The 26464-nt window shown below is 49.2% G+C and overlaps 1 protein-coding gene across 1 annotated transcript in view; it reads right to left on the minus strand.

Annotated features, from left to right (window-relative positions):
• Positions 1–26464, minus strand: part of LOC135914136 (uncharacterized) — a 183643-nt gene that overhangs the window by 110784 nt on the left and 46395 nt on the right. The window contains exon 4 of the mRNA XM_065446887.1: positions 10982–11138. Coding sequence (XP_065302959.1) covers positions 10982–11138 — 157 coding nt within the window. The remainder of the gene's footprint in view (positions 1–10981; positions 11139–26464) is intronic.

Here is a 26464-nt window from a genome sequence, read left to right on the forward strand (position 1 = left end):
GGACGTGTGTCATTTTTCCAGACGTTAAAAGTTCTCCGTCTCTTATTCCACAACATTTTGCTGCCGAACCCGGGAATAGAGACGTCAAAAGATGGGTATCAACAGAATCCAGTGAAGAAGGGCCGTGGTGCGAAGATCTACAGCCAAGCTGTTCAACGAAGAACTCACCATGGGCGGCAGCGCATTAATCGCTAGCTGTAAGAAAAGATAAATCTGTTTTCTCTTAAAGAAAACTCACTAAAAGAGCTAGATCGGGAGATAGAAAAAGGTGTTGAAGGTGAAGCTTTCGAAGAGGAAGCTGCATGGTCCGAAATGTACAGAGAAAGGATCAGCGTGGCGAAAACAAAGGTACAACGCATGCTACGCTACTTTAGCTGCACAAATACTTTATCCGATCGCACACTAAACTCTTCAGATCAAAAAGAATCTCGCGCAAACGATTCGCAAATACGCCCCACCGTAAGGCTGCCAAAGCTCAAAATCAACAAATTCAACGGAGAGCTTCGAGAGTGGCAAGGGTTCTGGAGTCAGTTTGAGTCGACTATCAACGCTAACCAAAACCACTCAAACGTAGACAAATTCAGATACCGTAACAGCTACTTGACAGGAAAGGTGGCGGTTGCGGTAGCAGGACTTGACTTGTCGGAAGGCAGCTACGATGTTGCTCTCTCACTATTAAAGGAGAGATTCGGCAGAAAGGAAGAAATTATAGAAGACCACATGTTACGGCTACTTAACATCAAGCCATTGCGTGACTCATAGAATCTCGGTCAACCGCGCAGCCTCGTCGACGAAGTAGAGACAGGTGCACGCAGCCTCACTTCTTTAGGCGTGAGTGTCGGCACTTATGGAACTTTCTTACTGACTGTGATAAAGAGAGCGGTGCCTGCCGACCTTTGTCTGGAATACCAACGAAAAAATGAGGCTACGAACAAGGGAAGTGAGCTGGAGGACCTTTCGCATTTTTTGAGAAAAGAGGTTGGGACGTGGGAGATCATACAGTGGGCCGAAGCTCCGAGAAACAACAGTGCCGAATTGGTAGAGGAAAGGCGCAACGGCAAGATTAAAATGGTGAACATGCCTACTGCAGTGGCACTGCACACCGCGATCAAGGCGATCACAAGATGTCTATTTTGTAATTCGAAAGGCAATGAGACCGGCAACTGCAATGCAAAGATTTCTGTGGTGGATGAGAGGTACTGAAGCGTGACAATCGGTATTTCCGGTGCACAACAAGGGGGCACGCGGCAAGTGATTGCCGTAAAGCTAAGAGGCTCAGGTGTGCGCGTCGCAAGAGCAGACACTGGTGCATTGCAAGAGCAGTCACTGGTCACCGATGATTGAGCAAGCCACGGTGTTGCAGTGCTCATTAGGCAGGGGAGATAACCTGATGTGCACTAGACAGCAGCAGTTTCTCCTTCCGACAGCGCGTGCTTGGACAGAGGGTCCACATGAACGTACACTTGTCAGGCTTCTCGATGGTGGCAATCAGCGAAGCGTCATTCATTACAACTTATCCGAAAAGCTGCAGTTAAAGGTGCTGAGGGAAAAGCAGCTTAAGATATTTGCCTTTGGTGAGCAATCAGCCATATCACAAGCACAAAACGTGTCGAGTGGAGCTGCGGTTTTGAAAATAGTACGAAGGAAAAAGGGATGCGAGTCGGAGCGCTGGAAGTTCCGTGCATCTGCGCAGATGTCATCGCTACTCCATCAAATTCTGTTCTACTTCAGCTCTCACGATTTCACTTCCTAGTCGCAGACGCCTCGCAGGGCCGCGAAATTGATAATATTGACCTTTTGATAGGCGCTGATCATTTCTGGGAAATTGTCACGGTATCCACTAAGCGTCTCAGATCCAAATTGATAGCAGTGGAGACTGCATTCCGATGGACAGTCCAGGGCCAGGTCCGCACATGGAAGTCAACAGTAGTCTACTCCTCGGCTGCTGGCGTGATGCGGTTAGGAGTGAGTGAACAAATTTACAAGGAAATATCAGCACAGCTAAAGTCTTTCTGGGAGCTCGAGGACATCGGTATCAAGGAACATGAGCCAGTTCTTCACGAAGACGCGTCCTTCAGCACTATAAAGAAACCTTCAACTCTGAGAATGATTGGTATAAGGTGTCGTTCCCTTAGATTTCGATGCTTTACGAGCTTGGCGACAACTACGAGTGCGCCGCAAGGACTCTTAAGGCACAGACGACGCGCCTCTTGAAAGGAGATTCGTTGATTTGCGAATACGACACCCGCATAAGAGACTACATAGAAAATGACTATGCAAAGCCAGCCAGCAAGGATTACGGCACGTCGGCAGGTCCGGTGTACTATATGCCACATCAAGCAGTTGGTCGTCACGAAAGCGAGACGACAAAACTGAGGGCAGTATTCGATGCATCATCAAGTGCCAAAAATCGCCTCTCACTGAACAATGTTTTGCAAAGTGGCCCAAACCTAAACCCAGAGCACATTGATCTGCTGATTAATTTCCGCACTTACAACATCGCCATCGTTGCGGGTATCGAAAAGGCCTTTCTCCAAATATCGCTATCAAAGGGCGATCGTAACGCTGTGCAGTTCCTCTTGGAACCTATAATGCCAACAAAGGGGGAAGAAATTCCAGCTGTGGTGACCTATTGGATGACTTGCGTGCCGTTCGGTTCCACGTCGAGCCCATTTCTCTTGGCTGCAACGTTGCAACATCATCTTGAAGACCTGCCGGAACAGTATGCTCAGACTGTGGGTATCCTGCGCAAGCAACTTTACGTGGACGACCTTGTAACTGGGGTTGACAGCCATGACAAGGGTAAAATATTGTGCCAGGAATCAAGATATATTGTCTCAAGCATGGATGCGGCTACACAAGTGGATGTCGAACGACCGCGACCTCGTCAACTTCCTAGAGAATGGCAATGTGGCAAGAATGAACGCTGATGCTGGACGTACTGCAGGTGCGAAGTTATTGGGAGTAGGTTGGTATGCTCAGACTGACCACTTTGAATGCAACCTAATTTGACTCAGCTACTTCCTCTCCACAAGAGCCGACAACAAGAGATTTGTGCCTCACGTCTCGGCAACAATTTTCGACCCTTTTGCATTTATTGCTCCCACAACATTATGCATAAATATATTGTTCCAGAAGTTGTGGGAGTTGGGAATTGGTTGGGACGATCCCTTGCCTGAAATATTGCAACCTGAGTGGGACTAATACTAATACTAATACTAATTCGTACTAATAAATGTCAGCTTGGTCATGGCCAAATCAAGAGTGGCCCCTTTGAAACGCTTCTTGCTACCCCGATTGGAGCTTATGGGAGCCCTTGTTGGCACGCGACTATGCCACTACGTTGTCAAGGCCTTGGATCTGAAGAGCGTTGCTACCATCCTCTGGACTGACTCTACAGTGGCTATGTGCTGGATCAAGGGAAATGCTGCCATATGGAAGCCCTTCGTGGCAAACCGAGCCTCAGAGTTGCAGGAGTTAACACATCCCAGGAATTGAAAACACTGCCCAGGTTCAGACAAGCACGCTGACCTAATCACCCGCGGGATTCTCCCATCGGCGCTGCGGGAAAGCGAATTGTGGTGGAAAGGACCCCGTTGGCTTCAGGAGGATGACACGCGCTGGCCAACGATAAGTGAGCCGAACTCGAAGGTTGGGGAGTGCCAAATGGATGAGCGAAAGGTGACGATAATGCCCATAATATCATCGTCATCCGTGGCAATTTACAATGTTCATAATTATAGTTCATTCAGCCGAGTCTTGCGAGTAACCACGTGGGTCCGCCCGCTTTGTCGGCAACTGCAACAACACAGAAGGAAAGACGATCGGCCCATTGCGAACTGAAGAAGTAATCGACGCCCGAAGATACTGGCTGGCTAAAGCTCAAGAAGAAGCATGTAGCGACGACATTTCGAACCTGAAGAATCGAAGACCGCTGCACAAGAGCTCTCCTGTTTTGCCTTTCAACCCGTACTTCGACAAAGAGGGTCTCATGCGAGTTGGTGAACACTTGCGATTCAGTGATAACAACGGCCAGACTAAGCATCCCATCGTTCTCCCTGGCAATCACCCTCTCACGTCACTGCTCATACGGAAGGAACACTTGAGAATGCTGCACACGGGCGTACGCGATACTCTAGCACAGCTGGGAGAATCGTATAGGATTATCCGAGGACGTCAGGCCGTAAAACACAAGCAGTGCCTCATCTGACACAAACAAGGTTGCGCTCCAGCTATGGAATCAGTAGCACAGCTTCATGCTGAAAGAGTGGCAAAGGGAAACCCGTTCGACATCGTTGGCATCGATTTTGCAGGGCCCTTGATTTGTCAACAGTCACGCGACAGCAAAAAATGCTACATCGCTATTTTCGCCTGTGCTGTGACACACGCCGTCCACCTTGAGCTCGTCAGCGACCTGTCGCCTACGGCCTTCTTCGTGGCCTTTAAACGCTTCGTGGCACGCCGCGGAGTTTGCTCGAGCGTGTGTTTGGACAATGCGCTCACATTCAAGCGTGCAGCCGGGGATCTAAAGGCCATGTTCGTGCTTTTGCAAGTCGAGGAATAGTAGTCCTACTTCCCCGGAAACCAGATAATATGGAAGTTTATTGTTGAACGGGCAGCTTGGTGGGGCGGATTCTGGGAGTGGATGGTGCGATCTGTGAAAGTAGCCCTGAGAAATGTGTTAGGTCGGAGTAGCTTGAGTTTCGAAGAACTGACCACGGTACTTTATGAGGTGGAGGCCGTGATCAACTCATGCCCTTTGACTTTCATATATGATGATGCTCAAGGGCCAGAACCGCTGTCACTGGCGCACTCCCTTGTCGAAAGAAAGTTCACGACCCTTCCTCCACACCTGCTGCCGGACGAAAGTCCTGGTGGTGGCATGCATCTCTCACGACGCTGGAAGGTCCGGGCTGCCATGGCCGATGGTTTCTGGAGACGGTGGCGGAAAGAGTACTTATTGGAGCTCATATCGGCAGATATGTGCCGATCAACGACGTCGAGTAAACTGAAGAAAGGCGCGTTGGTACTCTGGACAGAACACCGTTTGAAACGCCACATGTGGAAGACCGCCAGAATTTAGGAAACATTTAAGGGTACAGAAGGCAGGGTGCGGTCCTGCAAACTGGTATTAAGGGGGGGAAACGAGATGAAGCGACCAATACAGCTGCTCTATCCCTTGGAGATTGTGGAGCATTGAGCTCAATAATAGTTCGCTCATCCGGGGGACGTTGTTGTATATCCTCCATTCTGTAGCCCAAGCTCCCCTCCCCTCTCTGCGCTGGGGCCGCCGACGATGTGGCAAGGAGGACAACCCGCAGAGGCGCTGGACACTTGACACCCCTCAAAACTGCGTGCCTTACTGGGGGGCGCAATCTACGAACAGCGACCGGCGGTGCGGTGGTGCCGTCCAAGTGTGGAGCGGGTTCTTGCACGTGCGGGGTACACGAATGCCTGTTTGGCACGGTGTATTATGACTCGCCACTTCTCTCTACTCTCTCGCCTTTCCCATACCTTCTAGTCTAAAATATAGGAGTCTTCTTGATGTGCTCGAAGAGAACGGACGCCTGTCATTTTTTCATTCTCCGTATCTTATTCTACAACAAAACGAGGGCGAAGATTTCTTGGCATCTGTGTCTAATACAAGCGCTTTTTTCAAGAGCTTCTCCCACATCGCTCAGGCATTCACCCATCTCATAAAATGTGTCATCGAGTACAAAAGCAAATGTGGCACGTCGCAGAATTTAAAGAACTGAAATGAGGCCTGCTGTCGACACTGTTGCTTGCACATTTTCGCGAAGATGCCGATAGCGAAATCCATGCCGACGCAACTAGCCTACGGCTTAGCGCAGTGCAAGTTTAGAGAAGAGACGGAGTAGGAATGTTTGTTGCTTTCGCTGATTGCTCGCTGACGAAGGTAGAATAAAATATTCTGTGAAGGAAAAATATTGCCTTGCCATTATTTGAGCAAAGGCAAAATTTTATCCTTACCTCTAAGGCAGACCCTTAAAAGTAGCGAGCGACCACAACGCCTTGTGCTCACTAGGAAACTTAAACATTTACTGCCGTCTAGCTCGGTGAAGCCTCATACTGCAGCAGTTCGAAGTCACTGATCTACAAGGTCTGATAGGAAACATCTTGATTGCGACTTCCTCTTCCGCGCACCTATTTAGCCACCGCTTTAAGAAGACTTACGCAATTACTCTTGAGTCCTTGATAAGAAAAAAGGTCCAAAGAGTTCACCGAACAATAGGGAGCAGACACTGAACTAAGAAGCCTTGTGGAGCTTCTGGAAGGGAAGACTGACCTTGTCTGGAGGGTAACAAAACGGCGGAACAACGTGTTCGAAAAGAAACACTTTTCGCCAAGTCGTGCCACCTAGCTTCTCATTACGCCTTCAGCATTGCTGGGTTCCAGGCGTTATTTACCTTCTCCTAATGGCAGGGCGCCTTGGATTCTCCAGTAAGCTCAATAAGCTCCCGATAGAGTATTTCTGGCCGTGCCTGAACGCCAGCATCGCCCATTACGTAGGGACGTAGTGATGCTGCCAGCGACGCAAGACACCAAGAACAAGGCCAGCAGGATTGTTAAAAGCGATCTAGCCTCTCAGCCGACCGTTTCAGCGGAACGCGATGAACTTATTGGGGCCGTGTTCGCTGTCAACATCTGTGAATAAGTCGATCGTCACGGCTGCCGACTACCTTCACCGCTGCGCGAAAACCCAAGCATGGTCCTGCCCAAGAGTGGTGCGGCCAAAGTGGCAATTATTATTCGTGGAAAGCATCCTTGAACTCCATGGCGCCCCACGAGTCCTCATCAACCATAGAGCAGTGGCTTTTATGGCGGAGCTTACCGAAACTTTCCTGAATTACGGTCAGACAAATCACTCTTGGATAACCGCCTACCAACCGCAAACGATTGGCCTCACGGAACGCCTAAGCAAGTCACTGGAGACATCATAACAATATACATCGACGTCGAACACGAAACGTGGGATGCCATCTTTTGATACGTAACTTTTCCTTTACAGCTTGGCAGTTCAATACAACGCAGATCACACCGTTCAAGCTGGTCTACGGAGGGAACACGACGACCTCTCTCCACATCATGCTACCACACCTCAGCGCGATAAGAATCCTGGCATCACCACTGGTCTACAGGGTGCCGAGAAGCCCGGCAGTTCGCACGCCTGCGCATCAGGAAGCAGCGAGGGACAGACAGCCGAGATTACACTCTTCGACGACGCAAAGTGGAGTACCAGGCCGGCAACCGTGTTTGCGTTTCAACCCCAATATGGCGACATGCACTCAGTGAAAAGCGACTTAGACATTATTTCCGATGATACAAGGTTCATTGTCGTATTGGCGCACTGGCCTGTGAGATCGAGCCTAATGCATTCAGCCAATAACAGCGTCGCCGTGGATGCCATTATAATGTGATGAACCTAACGGTCTCCGCATACGTTTTCCGCTAAGATGATTGTTCCGCAAAGTGCCGCGGCAACGGCAGCTTGCCACGTTGAAAGTGACGTCACTAGCCTTTCATATATGGAAGAACCAGCCTAGCAACCGATATTATTGTTGTAACAGTACCGCTATGGGTAGGCGACGCATAGTTAGGACTGCCGAGCAAGGTGAATAGAAAGTTGTCGTAGTGAAACCGTTGCATGGAAGCATCTGCTTTCTGCGCACGATAGGCTACGTAGGCAAGGTGCGCATCCGTCGATTTCGGGAAGACTTTCATAAAGTGAATGCAAGATGAGGATGTCCGCACCAGAGAGCTCGAGACATTGCGAAACCCCAAAAGAGGACTGTTTCCTCTCGTTTTACAGGAACCACTTTGGACTTGCGTGCTAGAGCGACCCAAATAAACCAACCACGAGGCATAAGTGGAGCTTGGATTTGGTGTTGGCAGCGAATGTAGCGAAAGTGGTCGCGAAACCTGTAACAGTGTACCACAGCCACCAAAAAGTGATCGCCACTTCCATTACTTCCAAGCAATAAAGCATTGCATTTCTCTCTCAGCAGTTGTATTGGTGGTTTTCAAAAGCTTCTGTGGACATCCACTCTGTCATTCATTTTATTTGTTTACTACGTCGGTTCAGTTTTTCTTTCTTGTGGTATGTTCGTAACATTGGGATGATGCTTGTAAGAGCGGGGCGTTTACAGGCGCATTTGTTCATACTCTTCCCAGTGACCGCCATTTCCCCTGCTAACAACTGTTAAAATTAATGCTCGGCACAAGGCATGCTTCAATGTAAGCTATGTTAGAATGTTATGTTATGCATGTGAATGTATGGTATGTTATGGTGGAAGTAACCCTGTCTGTTTTTGTCACCGATTCTACCTGCTGTCTATGCTGTCTCCGAACTTGGTGTAAAGAGGCTGCACGCGGAACGCGCGTGGTGTTGTAAATTAAGAAAGGCACGCGAGCTCAAGCGATTGCGCTGGAATCTTTGACGTGTCGTGTATAAATAGCGGATGCGCGTTCCCCAGAAAACAGATTTCGGCGATCGACGCATGTGCGTGACACTATCGTTTCGTCGAAGTGCAACTTATTTTCGTGTGCATGCGTTCGCCCCATAAAGAGTAGGCGTTGTTACTCGCCGTGATACTAGGATTGAATTCTTGACCGTAACACCAACGTGACAATATAATTGACGTTCGTTTATGCTTTTGCTGTATACTAGATTCTGCTCATAGTACAATTTATCACCACGTAAGCGGTGTTACAGCGAAGCTGCGAATTGCTAGGGCTCCATGTATTTTTCGTGCTTGTGCTTCAACAATAAAATAGTTGGGCTTGGGCTGATCCCGGAGATCGTGCAATGCCGGACGGACCCACGGCGGCCATGAAGCAGCGTTCAAGCACTCCGCCCCTGATAGTAATAATGATATTTTATAGTAAATTAAATAAGAACACGAAAATTGGAAGACGCTGAAGCTTCGCATTCAAGACTGGTACGCGATAGCGTTATCGCACCTTGTTCGCACCGCCCACTGATCTGCTCGGCATGCCCTTGAGTCACACAATGACGACACGTACGCCTGAGCAAGCGGAACGAACCAAATTACTCGGTGTCTCGAATGGAGAAACGATCTGCGCGAGCCACACCTCGTGATCGGCACGGACAGCCGGGCCGCGACGTGCCATGAAGGTGGATGCGATCATGGGGCTGATGCCTCGATGGGATCGTTGAAGCCGGCGAGTGGCGCGTCACCTCTCGGGGCAGCGCCGTACACTGCGAGGAGGGAGTATTCTGTGTTTTCCACAAGATGGTTCTGCGTTCGCGCCAAGCTTAGAAGAAATGTAGCGGAAGCGTACTTCGATACGCGGGTAAATGCGAGTTCTGTAAGTTACATGCTCGTAATTACCGATATACACCGTAGTATAACATTCTACGGCACGTTTCAAAGACACCACCGCATTCACTAGAGGCGCTTATGTCCCGATTTGAACGTGCGAAATCGTGACTACGTGGTGGCGTCTCGGTCTCACACTCTGGAGACCCTGGTTCGATTCCCACCCAGCCCATCTTGCAACTTCTTTTTAACGCGATAGCGTTAAGGAGCTCGTGTCGCAGAAAAGCCGGTGTCGGCGTCGGTGTCGGCGTCCGCGGCGTTGACCATGACTCCATAAATAAAAAGCAACTTTCAAGATGGGCTGGGTAGGAATCGAACCAGGGTCTCCGGAGTGTGAGACGGAGACGCTACCACGAGTTCGATGCTTCCAAGAGGTACAAACGCGCCTCTAGTGAATGCGGTGTTGCCTTCGAAACGAGCCGTGGAATACTGCGGTGTATATCGGTAACTATGAACATGTAACTTACAGAAGTCGCAATTACACGAGTAGTGAAGTGCGTTTCGCTGCATTTCTTCTGCGCTTTCCGCACACGCAGAGCCATCTTGCGGCAAACACAGAAGACCCCCTCCTCTCCATGTACGGCGCTGCCCCGACAGATGGCGCGCCACGCGCGCATTGGAGCTGTCGCGGCTCGGACTCTCTCCCCTGACAACGCTTCGCCTTGCTCCCTCTGCAGAATCAAGCGTCCTTCCTTTCTTTAGATCACTATCTGTCTATCTCTCTGCCCGTGCCGATCACGATGTTTGGCTGGCGTGCATCATTTCCTCTTCAGGGATACCGAGTTCTTTGGTTCGCTCCGCTTGCTCAGGCGCACGTTTCGTTACTGCGCCGAACGCCGCGTTGCTCGAACATATGGCTCGAGGCTCACCGCGTCCGATGCGGGGTGCCTCGTAAGTGATGGCTGCCCTGTAGTCCATTGTCTTACACCCATTGGCGGGTCGACGGGAACGCTGTCGCGTTCCACTCTTGAAGGCGAAGCTTAAGCGTCCTCCAATTTTTACTTATGAATTGCCTTCCGCCATTTTTTGCTCACGGGCAACGCCGCCGACGCCGACTTTTCTGTGACACGAGTTCCTTAACGCTATCGCGTTAAAAAAACATTCCTTCAAGCCGGCTAGTATATTGGAATTGTTTGTGAACAGCACATGGACTTACGGGCAGGAGGCGTTGCGATTTAGGCAATCGAAAAAATGTATATAACCCATGCACGCTTGTATCGCAAGGCGACAATGCTACTGAGTTTCCAGGATTACCTTCCGAACGAGCAAAGGCGGCTTGGGTCGGTCTAGTGCATATCGGCGACCACGCGCAATTAGGTATTTCAGTGTCATATACTCGCAAATCTGTGTGTGATTTCCCAGGGTTCCTGTAGCATTCACCAGCTGCTGTTTCTGCAGTAACTAACTTTTGTTCAAAATATAAATAGCTGAAATTTAAAAAAAAATGATATTCGCTTTTATTGTTCGAGGCAATGTTCAATTTCGGGACGTCCTAAATGTATTATACTACCTCTAAATTCATTAGGAAACAGATGGAACGATTCATCATTCTTCAGAATTCTTTAGTCAAAGCAAAAGTAGGCATGCCCATTGAAGGTGGTATGAGGCCTTCAGCTTACTTTGAGTGCCAACAGGGCATCCTTCACCCCTTCCGGAGCAGATAACTTGCGGTACAAGTTCAGGAATCCGAAGTGGTGGATCTTGCGAACCCAAAAATCATCGATTGCTTCGTAGAACTCCCGTGTCATCAATAAGTCTGGCGTTGAGTACGTTCTCCTGAGAAAACAAATATAAGGAGCGGCAGGGCTTTATCGTGATTGTGGCGAAATTCGGCCAAACAAAAAGAAAACATGCTGATGCATAATAATAATAAACTCGTTTCGAGAGGCAGGCATTAATTTTCACGTATTTCTCCGAATATCACCAAATATAAAAAGTTGTGGCCCGCTGCACAACTTTTATTGCCGTCAATGCTGTTTGCTAAATGGTGACTGCAGACATGGCACCCGCCATTGCTAAGCATGATTCCACTGTCCAATGCTCACCCTTTCCTCTTGACAAAATATCGGTTTTAATTGCACTTTAGCTATTAGACCATCCAAAGTACGGTTGCTCGAATAAGGACACAATTTTTTGGGTGGTAGAACCTCTGCGGTACCTTTCTCAGGTGCCAAAAGACGACATACAGCAAGTATGAGTGTAAGAGAAGACAATGAAATATATTTTTCGGGGTGTCTACCAAGTTGACACTTACAAATTCCCTGAGTTTTCGAGGTTTTCCCTGAATGCCTTTGCGAAATACCCTGAGTGATGCAGAACTATATTTTATGTCAAGACGGGCCCCTGTCACCATATTGCCCTATGCTGTCAGTCTCTAGTAAGCATGTGAAAAAATATAAAAAAACGACCTAATCCAATTTGACTAAGGAGTAGTGTCTATGTTATTCAAAAAGAGAATAGAATGGAAGGGTTAGTAAAATGCGCCGCAAATAAAATACCTTGGAAAAAAATTGCAATTGGAGTCGGACATTCTCAAATATGAATAACAAGGAGATGCACACAAAAGAAAATACTTTCGAACATGAGCTATTTCTATCAATTGATAGTAAGTTCAGTGGTATGAGGCCCAAACTTTCTCACAACTGAGATTCTCTCTCAACAGCTCGTAAGTCAAGCTCAACTGTCCTGGCATACTCAGCCCGCGCGCGATGCCTCAGTGTTGTGTTTCACTGCTTTAAAGAGTTTATTTTGGCTTGGATGAGGGACACCTGCACCTCGGCATCAGCCGACACTTTGTTTTTTTAGCTAAAGCCCCTTGAAAACGGCGGCAGCACGCTTCCTTTCCTGTTCATTCCTCAATGCGTAGGTCCTTTCTGTTCTTGTTCTCCTTCCGCTACTCGTTCGCCCCACGGACCATTTGAAGCATTGGCCAGTTGCACAGTCCACGTCCAATTTTTCGAGCTCCCTAGGGGGTGCGAGAATGTCCGAAAAATAGGCCAGTTGGAAAAAATAAATGCAAGCATTTACTGCCCTTAAGGCCTCAAACGGCCACATGCAATTCGAAAACACTCTGAAGGCCTATTGGTACACGTATTAGGCATACCGGTGCTCGTACTGTGACAAGAAATACCGGGTGCAGGCGTTTTTAATAAAGGAATACATACTCTGTCCCGTGGCAATGACCCCTTCCCACGCTTGTTATGCTTCACTGCAATATTTTTGCGTATCCTTCACAAAGTAACATTTCTTACTTTCTGAACTGCTGACTTTCGGGAACCGGCATTATACAACGCACCATGCTTTCGAAGCTTCTAAGCCAATCGCGAGGACTACAAAGGCGGAGTCCGTGCCATTGCTGACAGCAGCGAATTCTTTCAATAAAAACACGGCACCCAAGGGCAAGAAGCTTCACAGCGAATGACGAAGCAGCTAGGCCTAGCATTGACGCAGTGGAGGCTACGGCTGCCAGCGGATCTTCGTGCGAGAGCGCCGGTTTGAGGAGGTGAGGTAATCAAAATGACAGCGGTGGTGGCTTAGATTCATGCTGTTTCTGACCTGCGGTCACGGCGAAACGTCCGGAAAATCGGACGGCGGAGAGTTCTTGCGTCCGAAATTTCAGACGTTCTGATACATTGACTCTATGGAGTGCGTGGTAGTGCCGCGAAGTCGTCCAAATTACCGAGAATTCGGAAAGTCGGTCGTTGACTGTACACATGCAACTCTTCCAGCCGACGACGGAACCTCAAAGATGATTCATTACGATTCCAGTCTGTTACTCTAGCCAGAATTACCGCAACTTTCGACCCTTTCAATAAAATTAGAGCTAATTTTACCTGATAGCGGCAAAAATTCCCTGAGTTTTCCCTGAGTTTTGCCAGACTACTCAAAGTGCCTGAGAATTCCCGGTTTTCCTGGTTGGTAGACACCCTGTTTACTTAAAATCAGCCTGCAAATTTCTGACGTGGAGATAACTGCACAATCAAGATGTCACGGCTGGCAGCAACTGTTGCTGAATCCACGTGCGAGTAAACCTTTCGTCACTATTCCTCATTATGCCATTTCCACCATAATGATCTGAGAATGGTAATGGTTTGAGCACGTTTGTAGTGGATCATCTGGCGTCTTGCCAGTGATAAGATGGATACGTGCAATTGTTTATGTTTCCGCAGTGACCGTTCTCACCGACTAGAAAATGGTAAATATTATCATTCAGCGGAAGACGCACCTGCATTATTTGTAAATTACGAAAATCTTATCGTTCATTCAATCTTCTGTGTATGTCTTTCCCGAACCATGCATGATTCATGAATCATGTATGAACCATGATTGCATGCGTAGCACGCATTTTGTCGTAGTTTCTAGAAACCACGCTGGTAACGGCGATTACACTAGTTCAGCGCCGTTCTAGTTCAAGCGAAAGGACGCCATTCAAAGTGTAACAGCTTACGCTAGCCGGTCACTGCCAAACGCAGAAGCACATCTACGAAGTAGAAAGCGTGTCTTGCGAACGTTGGGGCTACGGCAAAATTGCGGCCTTAGAAATACGGGAGGCACTAAAAAGTATTCGCTGGAAACTTAAAACATCCTTCAGGTCGCCTAGCATGATGTAGTCTCCGACTCCAGGAATTATAGTTCGCCATGGTGTATAAAGCTGGGAGGAAGCACTCTGACGCTGACTGCCTGTCGCGCGCCCCTATTGACCCGCTACGGCTAGGCGGACTGGACGACGATGCCTTCTTAGGAACAATAACTGCAGACGAGTTCCCCGAACAACAACGAGCAGATCCGCAGTTACGAAACCTTGTGAAGTACCTGGGGGGCAAGGCTGACGTTCTCCATAGCATATTGCGGCGTGGAATAACTTCGTTTTGCTTGCACAACGACGTCCATGTGAAAAAATAACTTCTCCCTAGGCAGCGCAAACTACCTTCTCGTTGTTCCAACACCACTCCGGCCTGAAGTGCTGCGCGACAACCAGACCACCGGCAGCTTAGGCTTCCCAGTACGCTCGAAAGAATAAAAGAGAAATACTATTGGCCGCGCCTTGCTTCCGACGTCGCCCGCTACATCAAGATATTGCGTGAGTGCCAGCAACGCAAGACGCCGCCAACAAGATCAGGGGGATTGTTAAAGACCATCTAGCCTCCTTGTCGACCCTTTCAGCAGACCAGGATGGGTTTTTGGGACCGTTACCGATATCACAATCAGGAAACAAGCGGAACGTTGTGGCCACAGACTATCTTACCCGCTACGCTGAAAGGAAAGTTCTACCGAAAGGAAGTGCAGCCTAAGTGCTGAAATTCTTCGTCCAGAAAATCCTGCTGCGACATGGCGCCCATAAGTCCTCATCACCGACAGCGGGACGTTCTTCACTGCAAATGATCAAAGCCGTTCTGAAATACAGCCAGACAAACCACAGGAGGACAAGTGCCTACCAGCAGCAGACCAATGGTTTTACGAAGCGGCTGAACAAGACCCTCGACCACATGCTTGCAATATACGTCGGCGTCGAGCACAAGACTTGGCATGGACGTTAGCACAAGACGTGTGAGTCATGTCATTCGTAACCTTCGCTTACAGTATGGCGGTGCAAGAAACAACGCAGATCGCGCCATGCAAGCTGCTTTCCGGCAAGAACCCGTCAACAAATACCGACGCCATGCTGCCGTACGTCACCGACAAAGAGAATTTCGACGTCGCCGCCTATCTCCAGAGCACCGAAGAAGCCTTATAGCTCGCCAACCTTAACATCAAGAATAAGCAGAGGGCCGACAGGCGGCACTATAATCCTCAACGAAGCTACTAGAAGTACCAGTCAGGAAATCATATTTGGGTTTTGACCCCAATACGCTGACCAGGACTCAGAGAGAAATTGCTTCGGAGATATTTCGGACCCTACAAGATCATCCGCAGTATTGGGGCACTGAACTATGAGCTCGAGTCTGACGGCATTTCGCAATCGCAGCGGTGCTGCGCGCGACCTAAACTAGTCCAAGTTGTGCGCCTTAAGCCGTTCGATTAGCGCTAACGAACTTTGGGACTTTGTTTCTGTGTAGCTTTGTTACTTTACTAAGTATGCTTTTGTTTCTCGCACTCTTTTCTGTTTGTAGCATCGGAACGGTGCTTTTTAAGAGGCATACATTAATACGTATACTCGTTTGTTTTTCCGGTGACACGCCGTGGTTACTCAGTGGCTATGGTGTTGGGCTACTGAGCACGAGGTCACGGAATCGAATCCCGGCCATGGCGGCCGCATTTTGATGGAGGCGAAATGCGAAAACATCCGTGTACTTAGATTTAGGTGCGCGTTAAAGAAACCCCAGGTGGTAGAAATTTCCGGAGTCCTCCACTACGGCTTGCCTCAAATCAGAAAGGAGTTTTGGCGCGTAAAACCCCACAATTTTTTTTTCCGGTGATCGGTTTTCACCGTCTAGCAAATGTTGAGTGCTATCGCTCAGCGCAAGACGCGACTGCATGCTTTGGAACTTACGCGAATGTTATCGTTCATTCTATCTGTTGCGCTTGTCCTCGCCTAACAAGCATTGTTAGAGTGCATGTACGACAAGAATTGTGTAGCAGATACTGGAAACCACGCGGGCACCAGCGATTAGACTAGAACCTTGGTGGGCTAATATATAAAAGTTGACGCGCTTCACCCGCTGATCACATTTCGGCGATCGCCGACTGTGTTTGTTCGCCCAATATAGAGCGACTTAAGTTACAGTTTTGTTGCTGTGCTGATCTCCGTTACTATTACGTGACAATATGTAGCAGCCGACGAAGTCCGTGAAACGACCGATTGCTGCCTAAGTCAGGTCCCCTCACTGTCTATTCAGTATCCAGGTGGAACTCCAAGCAACAAGGCAGCGCCGCGGAAACGTTACCCCACATTTGTGGCGATCCAAATCGCCAGGGGGGGGGGGGTATTGAGAGAGAGAAGAAGACGATGAGGTTAGCCGGAGGAATGTAGCAATAAATGGGTTCTGCCTGCAGTACCCCAGTGAAATCTTTACATTGGCGCAGTCAAAAACAGGAAACGTGTGGACAATATTGACACGTGTACTTATCTTTATCGGGCGACCACGTTTCGCCGCTTAACAACTGTAATCGCACAGCGAGGGACGCGCCTGAATGTATCCGATGTTTCTGGAAAGTTATCGATGCTTCTACCTGGCTGTCTGTTCTCGCCGAACCTTGTGTTATCTGATTTCATCGCGTAACGCGAATGCTGTAGAACTTTGTGGAAGGCACACGGGTCCGAACGATTAGTCTGGAACATTCGACGGCTGCTCTATAAAATCGACGCACTTGACCTGCTGATGAGATTTTCGACAATCGCCGACTATGTTCGCCGCTATCGTTGTGCTATAAGTGTAGCCTGTTTGTGGGCACAGGTTCGCCCTATAAAATTTAGTTTTGTCGTTCACAGTGTTGCTACTGTGTCCTTCAACGTCACCACCACGTGACATCTGGTGGAGGTGCTTTTCGTTCATGTACCGAACGCCCCCGCAAAGCCGCGATCCAAGCCCGAAGCCCGAGGACAAAACCGACACCGCCCAAGACCAGCGTGCTAGCCGCAGACTGCAAGGACTGCCCCCAGAGCACGGACTTCTACCTGAGGCGACAAAGAAGATCGTGGTCGAGACAACCTCAATGGCTGCCCCAGCGTCCCCCGTTATCTTACAACAACCCCGGGACCCACCGACATTCCATGGAGCAGCGACTGAAGACCCGGAATCCTGGCTGGAGACCTACGACCGAATCGCGACATTCAACAACTGGGACTCCGACGACAAGCTGCGGCATGTCTACTTCGCCTTAGAAGACGCCGCCAGAACGTGGTTTGAGAACCGGGAGTCGACCTTAACGACATGGGACCTCTTCCGTAGCGGCTTCCTGCGCACCTTTACGAGCGTCGTGCGCAAGGAAAGGGCCGAAGCCATGCTGGACGCCCGAGTGCAGCTACCGAACGAGAACGTTGCTATCTTCACGGAAGAAATGAAACGTCTCTTCCGCCACGCCGACCCGGATATGCCCGAAGAGAAAAAAGTCCGCCTTCTCATGCGTGGTGTGAAGGAAGAACTTTTCGGCGCAATGGTACGAAGCCCACCGAAGACCGTAGAAGAGTTCCTTCGCGAGGCAACCAGCATTGAGAAGACACTCGAAATGCGGAACCGGCAATTCAACCGCCGTACGAGCTCTACCCACTACGCAGGAATTCAATCACTGGCCACAGACGATCTGCGCGAGACCATCAGGGCCATTGTGCGCGAAGAATTGCGCAAGGTCTTGCCTTCGTCGCAGCCTCAAGTGGCCTCGATCGCCGACATCGTGAAAGAAGAGGTGCACCGATCCCTTGGAGTTCCTGAGGTGGAACCAGAATCACCGCAGCCGGAGGCAATGACCTACGCCGCCGCCGTCGCCCGTCGTCAAGGCCCCCCTGCGCGACCGTGCAAGGGTCCTGCAACGCCGCAATTCCGTCGTCCGCCGCCGCCGCCGCAGCCAGCACGCCAATACGTCGCCCAGCGCACCTACGCGAGGAAGACGGACATCTGGCGAGCCCCCGACCACCGCCCGCTCTGCTATCACTGCGGAGAAGCCGGTCATGTGTACCGCCGATGCCCATACCGCGACCTGGGACTGAGAGGGTTCGCCGTCAACGCGCCGCGTCCGCAGCTTGGCGAGCGCCCACGTGAAATCGCCGATTACCTAGCCGCCACTCAGTGGAACTCTCGACGACCATCCCGTTCACCGTCACCAGGCCGCTACCTGTCACCGCAGCGCCGACCGTACACTGGTCCAGCTCGGGGCCGCTCTGCGAGCCCATATCCGGAAAACTAAAAGCAGCAACCGATGGAGGTGCGGTTGCTGTTCGTCGAACTGACGAAGATCCTCCGCCGCCGACGAAGTCGATGAAGAAACCATCTCGACGACCTAATGACGACACACCGCCGTCCCGACGAAGTCAGCAAGCCAAGACTACACCGACGAAAGACGACTTGACGACGCGACGTTCCAGTTTGAGTTCAACACGACGCAGCCGTGATCCGACGCCAAGACCTAACTGCAACGCCAGACAAAGAACCACCGACCTCGACGTGCTTCTCGACGGCCACGCAGTTACCGCCTTAGTGGACACCGGTGCTGATTACTCCGTCATGAGTGGACACATCGCCGCCCAGTTGAAGAAGGTTAAGACTGCATGGGAAGGCCCTCAAATTCGCACCGCTGGAGGACACCTGATTACGCCGACTGGAATCTGCACGGCAAGGATAACCATTCATGACCGGACTTACCCTGCCACCTTCGTTATCCTCCAACAGTGTTCTCGAGACGTCATTCTCGGTATGGACTTCCTGAACCAACACGGCGCAGTCATCGACCTGAAGTCGAAGTCAATAACGCTGTCGGAAGATAAAGCGATACCGCCGGAGAGCCCTCGTAGTCACCACGCCTTGAGTGTGCTCGAAGACCAAGTGAGCATCCCGCCCCGCTCCAGCATTGTTATTTCGGTCGGCACCGAAATACCCGCTGACGTAGAAGGTGTCATCGAAGGCGACCAACGCCTCCTGCTAGACCGTGAAATTTGCGTCGCAAGAGGGATCGCTCGACTGCATGGAGGGAAAACTGAAGTGTTGCTGACAAACTTCAGCCCGGAGTTCAAGCACATCAACAAGGGCACGACGATCGCGTACATCGAGGAAATTGTGGAAACCAGTAATGCGTTTATCCTCTCGGATTCCACCACATCTACCCCGCCGACCACGGTTCCCGAACCAGACTACCACATTAATCCAAGTCTCCCAGTGATTAAGCAACAGCAGCTCAGAAGTCTGCTCCGACGGTACAAAGACTGCTTTTCGACGACATCGAGGATTCGACAAACACCAGTCGCCAAGCATCGCATAATCACCGAGGAGTACGCTCGACCACTCCGCCAAAGCCCTTACCGAGTTTCGCCGCGAGAACGCGAAGCTATAAGAGAACAAGTCGACGAAATGCTGCGCGACGACATCATCCAGCCGTCGAAAAGCCCGTGGGCATCCCCTGTTGTCCTGGTGAAGAAAAAGGACGGAACCCTACGTTTCTGCGTCGATTATCGTCGTCTGAACAAGATCACGAAGAAGGACGTATACCCCCTTCCACGGATAGACGACGCATTGGATCGGCTCTGCAACGCTAAGTACTTCTCCTCGATGGACCTCAAGTCTGGCTATTGGCAAATAGAAGTCGACGAAAGAGATCGCGAAAAGACCGCCTTCATCACCCCAGACGGCCTCTACGAGTTCAAGGTTATGCCATTTGGACTGTGCTCGGCGCCTGCAACGTTCCAGCGCGTGATGGACACGGTTTTAGCGGGATTGAAATGGCAGACCTGTCTCGTTTACTTGGATGACGTCGTTGTATTCGCCGGAAATTTCGACGATCACCTTAGGCGGCTTGCCACAGTGCTAGAGGCCATCAAGTCATCAGGGCTCACTCTGAAGCCAGAAAAATGCCGCTTCGCTTACGACGAGCTTCTGTTCCTAGGCCACGTCATCAGTAAATCCGGAGTACGCCCCGACCCGCAGAAAACAGCTGCCATCGCAAAGTTCCCGCAGCCCACCGACAAGAAGGCAGTGCGTAGATTCCTTGGCATGTGTGCCTACTACAGGCGCTTTGTCAAGGACTTTTCACGCATCGCCGAGCCGTTGACACGTCTAACTAAATGTGATGTTGAGTTCAAGTGGGAAACGCCGCAGGCCGACGCATTTGAAGAACTCAAACGACGCATGCAGTCGCCGCCGGTACTTGCGCACTTCGACGAGTACGCCGATACAGAAATCCATACTGACGCCAGTAGCCTAGGCCTCGGTGCCGTTCTAGTCCAGAGGAAAAACGGAGTCGAACAGGTGATATCTTACGCTAGCCGGTCGCTGTCAAAAGCGGAAGGCAACTATTCTACGACCGAAAAGGAATGCCTCGCCATCGTTTGGGCTACAGCTAAATTTCGCCCTTATCTTTATGGCAGGCCATTCAAAGTCGTCAGTGACCATCACGCTTTGTGTTGGTTAGCGAGTATAAAGGATCCTTCAGGACGACTGGCGCGGTGGAGCCTCAGACTACAAGAATACGACATCACTGTAACCTACAAGTCCGGACGAAAACACTCCGATGCCGATTGCCTATCACGTGCCCCCATTGACCCGCCGCCGCAAGATGACGAAGATGACGAAGATGACGACGCCTTCCTTGGCATGATAAGCGCAGAAGACTTCGCTGAGCAGCAACGGGCAGACCCGGAGCTAAAAGGCCTGGTGGAATATTTGGAAGGGCACACCGACGTTGTCCCCAGGGCATTTAAGCGCGGACTATCTTCCTTCACGCTTCAAAACAATCTCCTCGTGAAGAAGAACTTTTCACCAGTCCGCGCCAACTACCTTCTTGTTGTCCCGTCAGGACTTCGTCCAGAAGTATTACACGCCCTACATGACGATCCGACCGCTGGACACCTCGGTTTTTCCCGGACACTCTCGAGGATACAACAAAAGTATTATTGGCCGCGCCTGACCGCCGACGTCGCCCATTATGTCAGAACATGCCGAGACTGTCAGCGACGTAAGACACCGCCGCGTTCAACGAGGGACGAACTACCATCGAGGGCCACAAAGCAAGTGGCGAACAACATGCCGAGCCGCTGGAGGGAGTGACCAGGCCTGAAGTTCTATGAAGCATTCCAAGCGCCTCGGGGTTTACGGCTGACGACCCCGTCACTAAGGGTACCGCTCCTGCCTCCAATGAGCAAGACGAGTCTGAAATTCGTTTTAAGGAAGCCATGCTAACCCATGAAACTAAGCCAGCTGTAATTCCGCCAGGGAATGACATAACTGTTCTTAGTGCGCTGCTTGACCTTCTGAAATGCCAGGTGAAGCAAAAGCAGCAACTAGTAGATCTTGTTACGTTGTCAAGATCTGGAAGCAAGAGAGAACAGCGTTTCTTCAAACTAGACATACTCGATGGAAATTCGTCAGGTGTACATACCAGGCTTCATTTTTATGAGTACTCTTGCTAGAGGAACCAATGGTTGACTGATGAGGACAGCATACATACCATGCGGACATTTTTCTTTGCCAACGCACAGAAATCGTATGATCTTCCCTTAAGTTCACAGTTGAATGAACCATGCAGTAGGCGGAAGGAGAGCTGCTCTCGAGCATTCAAAAAGAGTCTCGTGGCACTTTGGAATAACGCCATATTCTACAGACAGAAAACAATAAACATCAGAGAGTATGTGTTGCAAAAGTGGCATTTAATTTGTACAGCCGAGCCGACACTTCCTGAATCGTCAGTTATCGCCCTCATTATACACGGTATGACAAGAGAGTGCCAGAAGCAAGTTATAACTAGGCCGCCAAACACAATGAACCAACTGCGTCAGTCACTGGCGTAGGTTGTGACGACAGATTTTAATGTGCCATCAAAAGAGAGAAAAGTCACAACTCTATACGAAGCGACGAATAGACGCGAGGCTCGATACCTCATAATCAACCGTACCTCGAAAAGTCCAGGGACCAGAGAATCTCACTAATATGCTGTAGAAACGGTGTTCCTTGTTAAATCAGGCGTTACGACAGTAACGATGCTGGTAAACAACCGACACGTGTCAGCATTGATTGACACTGGTGCTTCCGTGAGCCGAATTAATGAAACTATAGCGGAGTCAACCAGCATGATATCCGGAAAGCATATTCGTGTATGTAGCTACGATGGTTCATCTCTAGATTACCATAAATTGACATCGGAAGCTGTTGAGTTTGAAGGTCCTAAGTTCAAGGTGGAAGCGCTCGTCGTGTCAGCGATGAACATCGTCTTTCTTTTATCACGACCCCATTTGTAGAACATGAAGATCAACATACTATGGAATCAAGAGGTGACTATTGAAGAACCTGAGCAAGACATGTGTTTGACGGAGAAACCCGATGAACGAAAGCCATCATTCGCGGAAGACGTGCTGCTGAAGCTCCCTGAGCTAGTTTGCATTGGGCCACATCCCGAAGTCACAACGGTGATTGAGGGGCCGTTCTTATTGCACGACAGCACATTCGTCAGAAAAAAAGTTGTATAGCCTCGCCATGAAAACAAAGTATGGCTAAGGCAAGAACTTCAAGGCATGTTAGAAGCAGGGATCTCTAAGCCATCGAAATCCTGTTTCGTTTCCCCTATTACCATTGTACCGAAGGAAGATGGATTACTCCGAATGTCCCCCGATTAGCGAATTATGAACAAGCAGACCGATCTTTTTCCGAACCCGATTCCTAGGATAGATTACGTCATTGACGAGACCGGAGGATGCGAATGGTTCTCACGTATAGACTTATGCAAGGGGTACTGGCATGTACCACTGAAAGAAGAGACTAAGAAATTTACGTCGTTTGTCACACCGTTCGACATGTACGAGTTCATTCGGTTACAATTTGGCTGGAAGAATCCTGTGTCGTGGTTCCAGAAGATGAACGATACGCTCAGGAAATTCATAGAAAATTCTGCAATGTAAATGTGGATGATATCACTCTCTACTCCAGGACAAGGGAAAACCACGAGGAGCATTTAAGTAAAGTACTTGAGGCACTAAGCACCGCACCACTTAATATTAACATGAACAAAAGGGAGGTTTTCGGAATAAGGTGGTTTTCCTCAGAATTTCGGATTCGCGGCCTCGAGAGCATATTGGTGACTAGTGCACTTTGCTTTCTAGATACTCGTATCCTGCCGCGTGCTTACCAAGACTGGGCGCCGCGCAAGCTTCTCGCCATCGTCCCTTCACCCCATCGTATGATCGAGCGCCTTAACTGTCTACTGGTGCTTCCGTTGCGTGACACCGCGGAACGGGACCCGTCCTGTGACGTCATAAACGGAGACAGCGCCGCCTGGAGCAGACTCACCACCGGGGACGCCTATAAGGATACCCTCCGGCTTCGCATTTCTGGGATTCGCGGCCACGAGAACATATTGGTGACTTGTTTGACGTAGTAGTTCTGCGGAAACCCGCATGGTGGAGAGAAGTAATTAGTAATGGGGAAATCAGACATGCACCCGTTCGTGGCAATTGCTACAAAGGAAACCCGTATGGGTTCCTCGAAAGAAAAGCTTTTCTTGGCTTTGCTTTCGAGGAATCAGTACGGGTTTCCTTTGTAGCAATTGCTACGAACGAGTGGATGTCTGATTTTCCCATTATTATTTACTTCTCTCCACCTTGCGGGTTTCCGCAGAACTGCTACGTCAAACATTTGACTTTGCTTCGTGTGTTGTGGACAAATTCGACTTCGCTTGCCTCTACTAGCCGCCCGGTTAGCTCAGATGGTAGAGCGGCTGCCCCGGAGAGGCGGTGGTCCCGGTTCGAGTCCCGGACCAGGACTTTTTCTTCAACTCTGAGGCTTTTCTTTCGAGCAACCCGTACGGGTTTCCATTGTAGCCCAATGACTGTATGAAGAAAGCTTCCGATAACTCTCTGGCGGTGGTGTCACGGCTCTTTTTCAAAATCGTAGTATCACGAAACATTGCGAACATAAGCGATCCATATCAACAGGCACAGGTTCCCATTTGGCTCAACATTGTAAAATATGGAAGTGCAAAGCCATGTTTCGTGATAATATGATTTTGAGAAAATGCTGTGATACCACCGCCCGAGAGTTGTCGGAAGCTTTCTTCATACAGTCATTGGGGTCACAGTGCATTAGTGTGCCTTCTTTAACCTTGTGCTGTGCTCAATATGGTTTTTGGATCCCGTCGCATGAGTGCGCTCTTGTGATCGGTTGTTGGTGGTCCCTGCACATGGTGCTCACTGCACGTGTTCTTCTAGATTCTACTATCTATAAAGGAGTGACGCAATAAAGTGATGTCAGTTGAGAGTAGCGCCTTGTGCTGGTCGTCTTTCTCGTTTCCATTGTTTTGTGCTAGACAAAGTATTTATGAATTCGCACCAACTAGCCCGCCAACGCATTGTGTTGAACGCAAAGAAATGCTGCTTTGCCTTCTTTGACTGTGTTGCGGGCACTTCTGAAGTACTGTCTGTCCAATAACCTTGGTGGCATGAAAGTGCCGTCCACTTCTATGCGTTGCTTTCTGTTTCATTGTGGCATCACATCACATTGTATTCATAATGTGTATGTACTTTTTTTAAGACACCATTATTCCTATCCTTGTGTTATATTTACTGTCGCATTATTTATGTGCAAATGACCAGTGCTCCAAGTTCCATTTTATCGCAAAGTAAACTACTGGTACCTAAACAGTTCTGTATATCAGAAAACCAAAGCCGAACTGCCGAACACTATCAAGCAGCAGCCTTAGTACAGTTTCAAGTAGTCAGATTTTATTGGTTATGAAGAGGCGCGCCGCGTACCTCTTTATTACTTGCTGAACAATTAAGCTGTGTGAAAACTGAGTATTTATGTAGCTTCAACAACATGCTATTGGCCATTGTTCCTGCCCTCAGCAAATGTGGAAGATTATCACGGCATTTCTTTTTCTAACTCTTTTTCCTTATTATAGTGGGATTACTGCATGTGTAAATAGGAAACGGATCACATAGGCAATCAAAGGCCAACAATGTGTAAACTTGGAACATTGATTGTGCAGTTTGATGACCCAGAATAAGTAGAAATACACCATAAATGATTGACAATTAACTTTTACTAGACACAGGGCTAGAGCATACAGTAAGCATACTGTATGCTCATACGGCGTCACATCAATTTAAATTTTAGTGTAGCTTTACAGTGTACGCTTCTATTGTTGCATTCTGTCAGAGGGATGGTAATGTTTCGCGTGTCTAGCAACAGTTTCTATATACAGTAGTAAAAATTTGCGAACTGTATTTTTCAATGATTTGATAGAATGTGTAGAACAGTAAAGGCATACAATCAACGCACAGTGATGTGACTTTCTATGCACATGTTGCAGGTTCAAAAAAGTATGGTGGAAGCTGTTGCCAAGATTCCGACCAAAAAAGACAGCCAGTATAAAAGGGTCCACACCACTGATCTCTACTACAGCGGATGGACAGCACATCGAGCACCCTCGACTGAAGCCAACCTTGTCCCGGAAGTTGGTGCTTCACAACTGTGCGGCAGCACTTCGTTTGCACGGGTGTGTGGCATTTCTTCCCCTAACATGCCTGCCTGATGTGCCATAAAATACCCAAGCAGTGTTTCGAGGTGTCCAGAATTTTTCCTATGCAGTGTCTACAGTGTCGCGAACATAAGTGGCGTGCAATGGAAACACTGGTAAATGAGAAAAAACTTGATGTAAGAGAACACTATCGTATACGGGTTCAGATTGTCATAAAAGCGCTTACCAGACGTGTAGAGACCTCCTAAAATGTGAAAAACCACAAAGAAAAGTTTTTCGGCAGCAATATTATCTGATCGCACGCACTAGTTAGTCCACCATATGCCCTGCTTCCAGGACAAGCGCATGCATGACACCGCATTTACACTGGCTTCACCTGCATCCGGTGCGGTGTGCTGCATCCAGCAAAACATTAGAAATCAGTGGTGCACAGTGTTTTGTGTCCCCTTTCTCGACACCTACTGAACACATGGTAAACTGTTTCCAAAGCAAAAAAACAGAGGGAAAGGGCTCTGAACACATTGCATATTAATGTGGCAGGTACTGCGTAACGCAAGTACTGTGGCATAGTAGATTTGCACCAGGCAACCTGGGCGCCCAAAAGGCTGCTGTTTACTTGCAAGTGGCCAACGTATTGTGAGCATGTTGAAGTTCTTTTTTTGTTTTCATCGCTTATTTAGCTAGTGGAGACAGCTTTCACAACTGGAGAAGAAGCCTTGGAAGCATGAAACACTTCACAAAACCAGCTTCAATATATCGTGTCTGCATCACAATTTCATGGCTGCATGAGTGAACCCTCTGGTTAACATGTAAGAGTGTTCATAATGTTTGCCATGCATTATCCACTTTATTTACAGGTCAACGCTATCTTGAGATTTAAGCTGATGTTGCGTTTAGAGAAATTATGGCCGAGAGCCAGCTTTTGAGAATGCAGATTGAGCTCGAGCGATTAAACGCCAGCACGAGTCGTTGAGGATTTCAGATCAAGAATC

Source organism: Dermacentor albipictus, unplaced genomic scaffold, assembly GCF_038994185.2.
Source record: "Dermacentor albipictus isolate Rhodes 1998 colony unplaced genomic scaffold, USDA_Dalb.pri_finalv2 scaffold_15, whole genome shotgun sequence".
NCBI classification, from domain to species: domain Eukaryota; kingdom Metazoa; phylum Arthropoda; class Arachnida; order Ixodida; family Ixodidae; genus Dermacentor; species Dermacentor albipictus.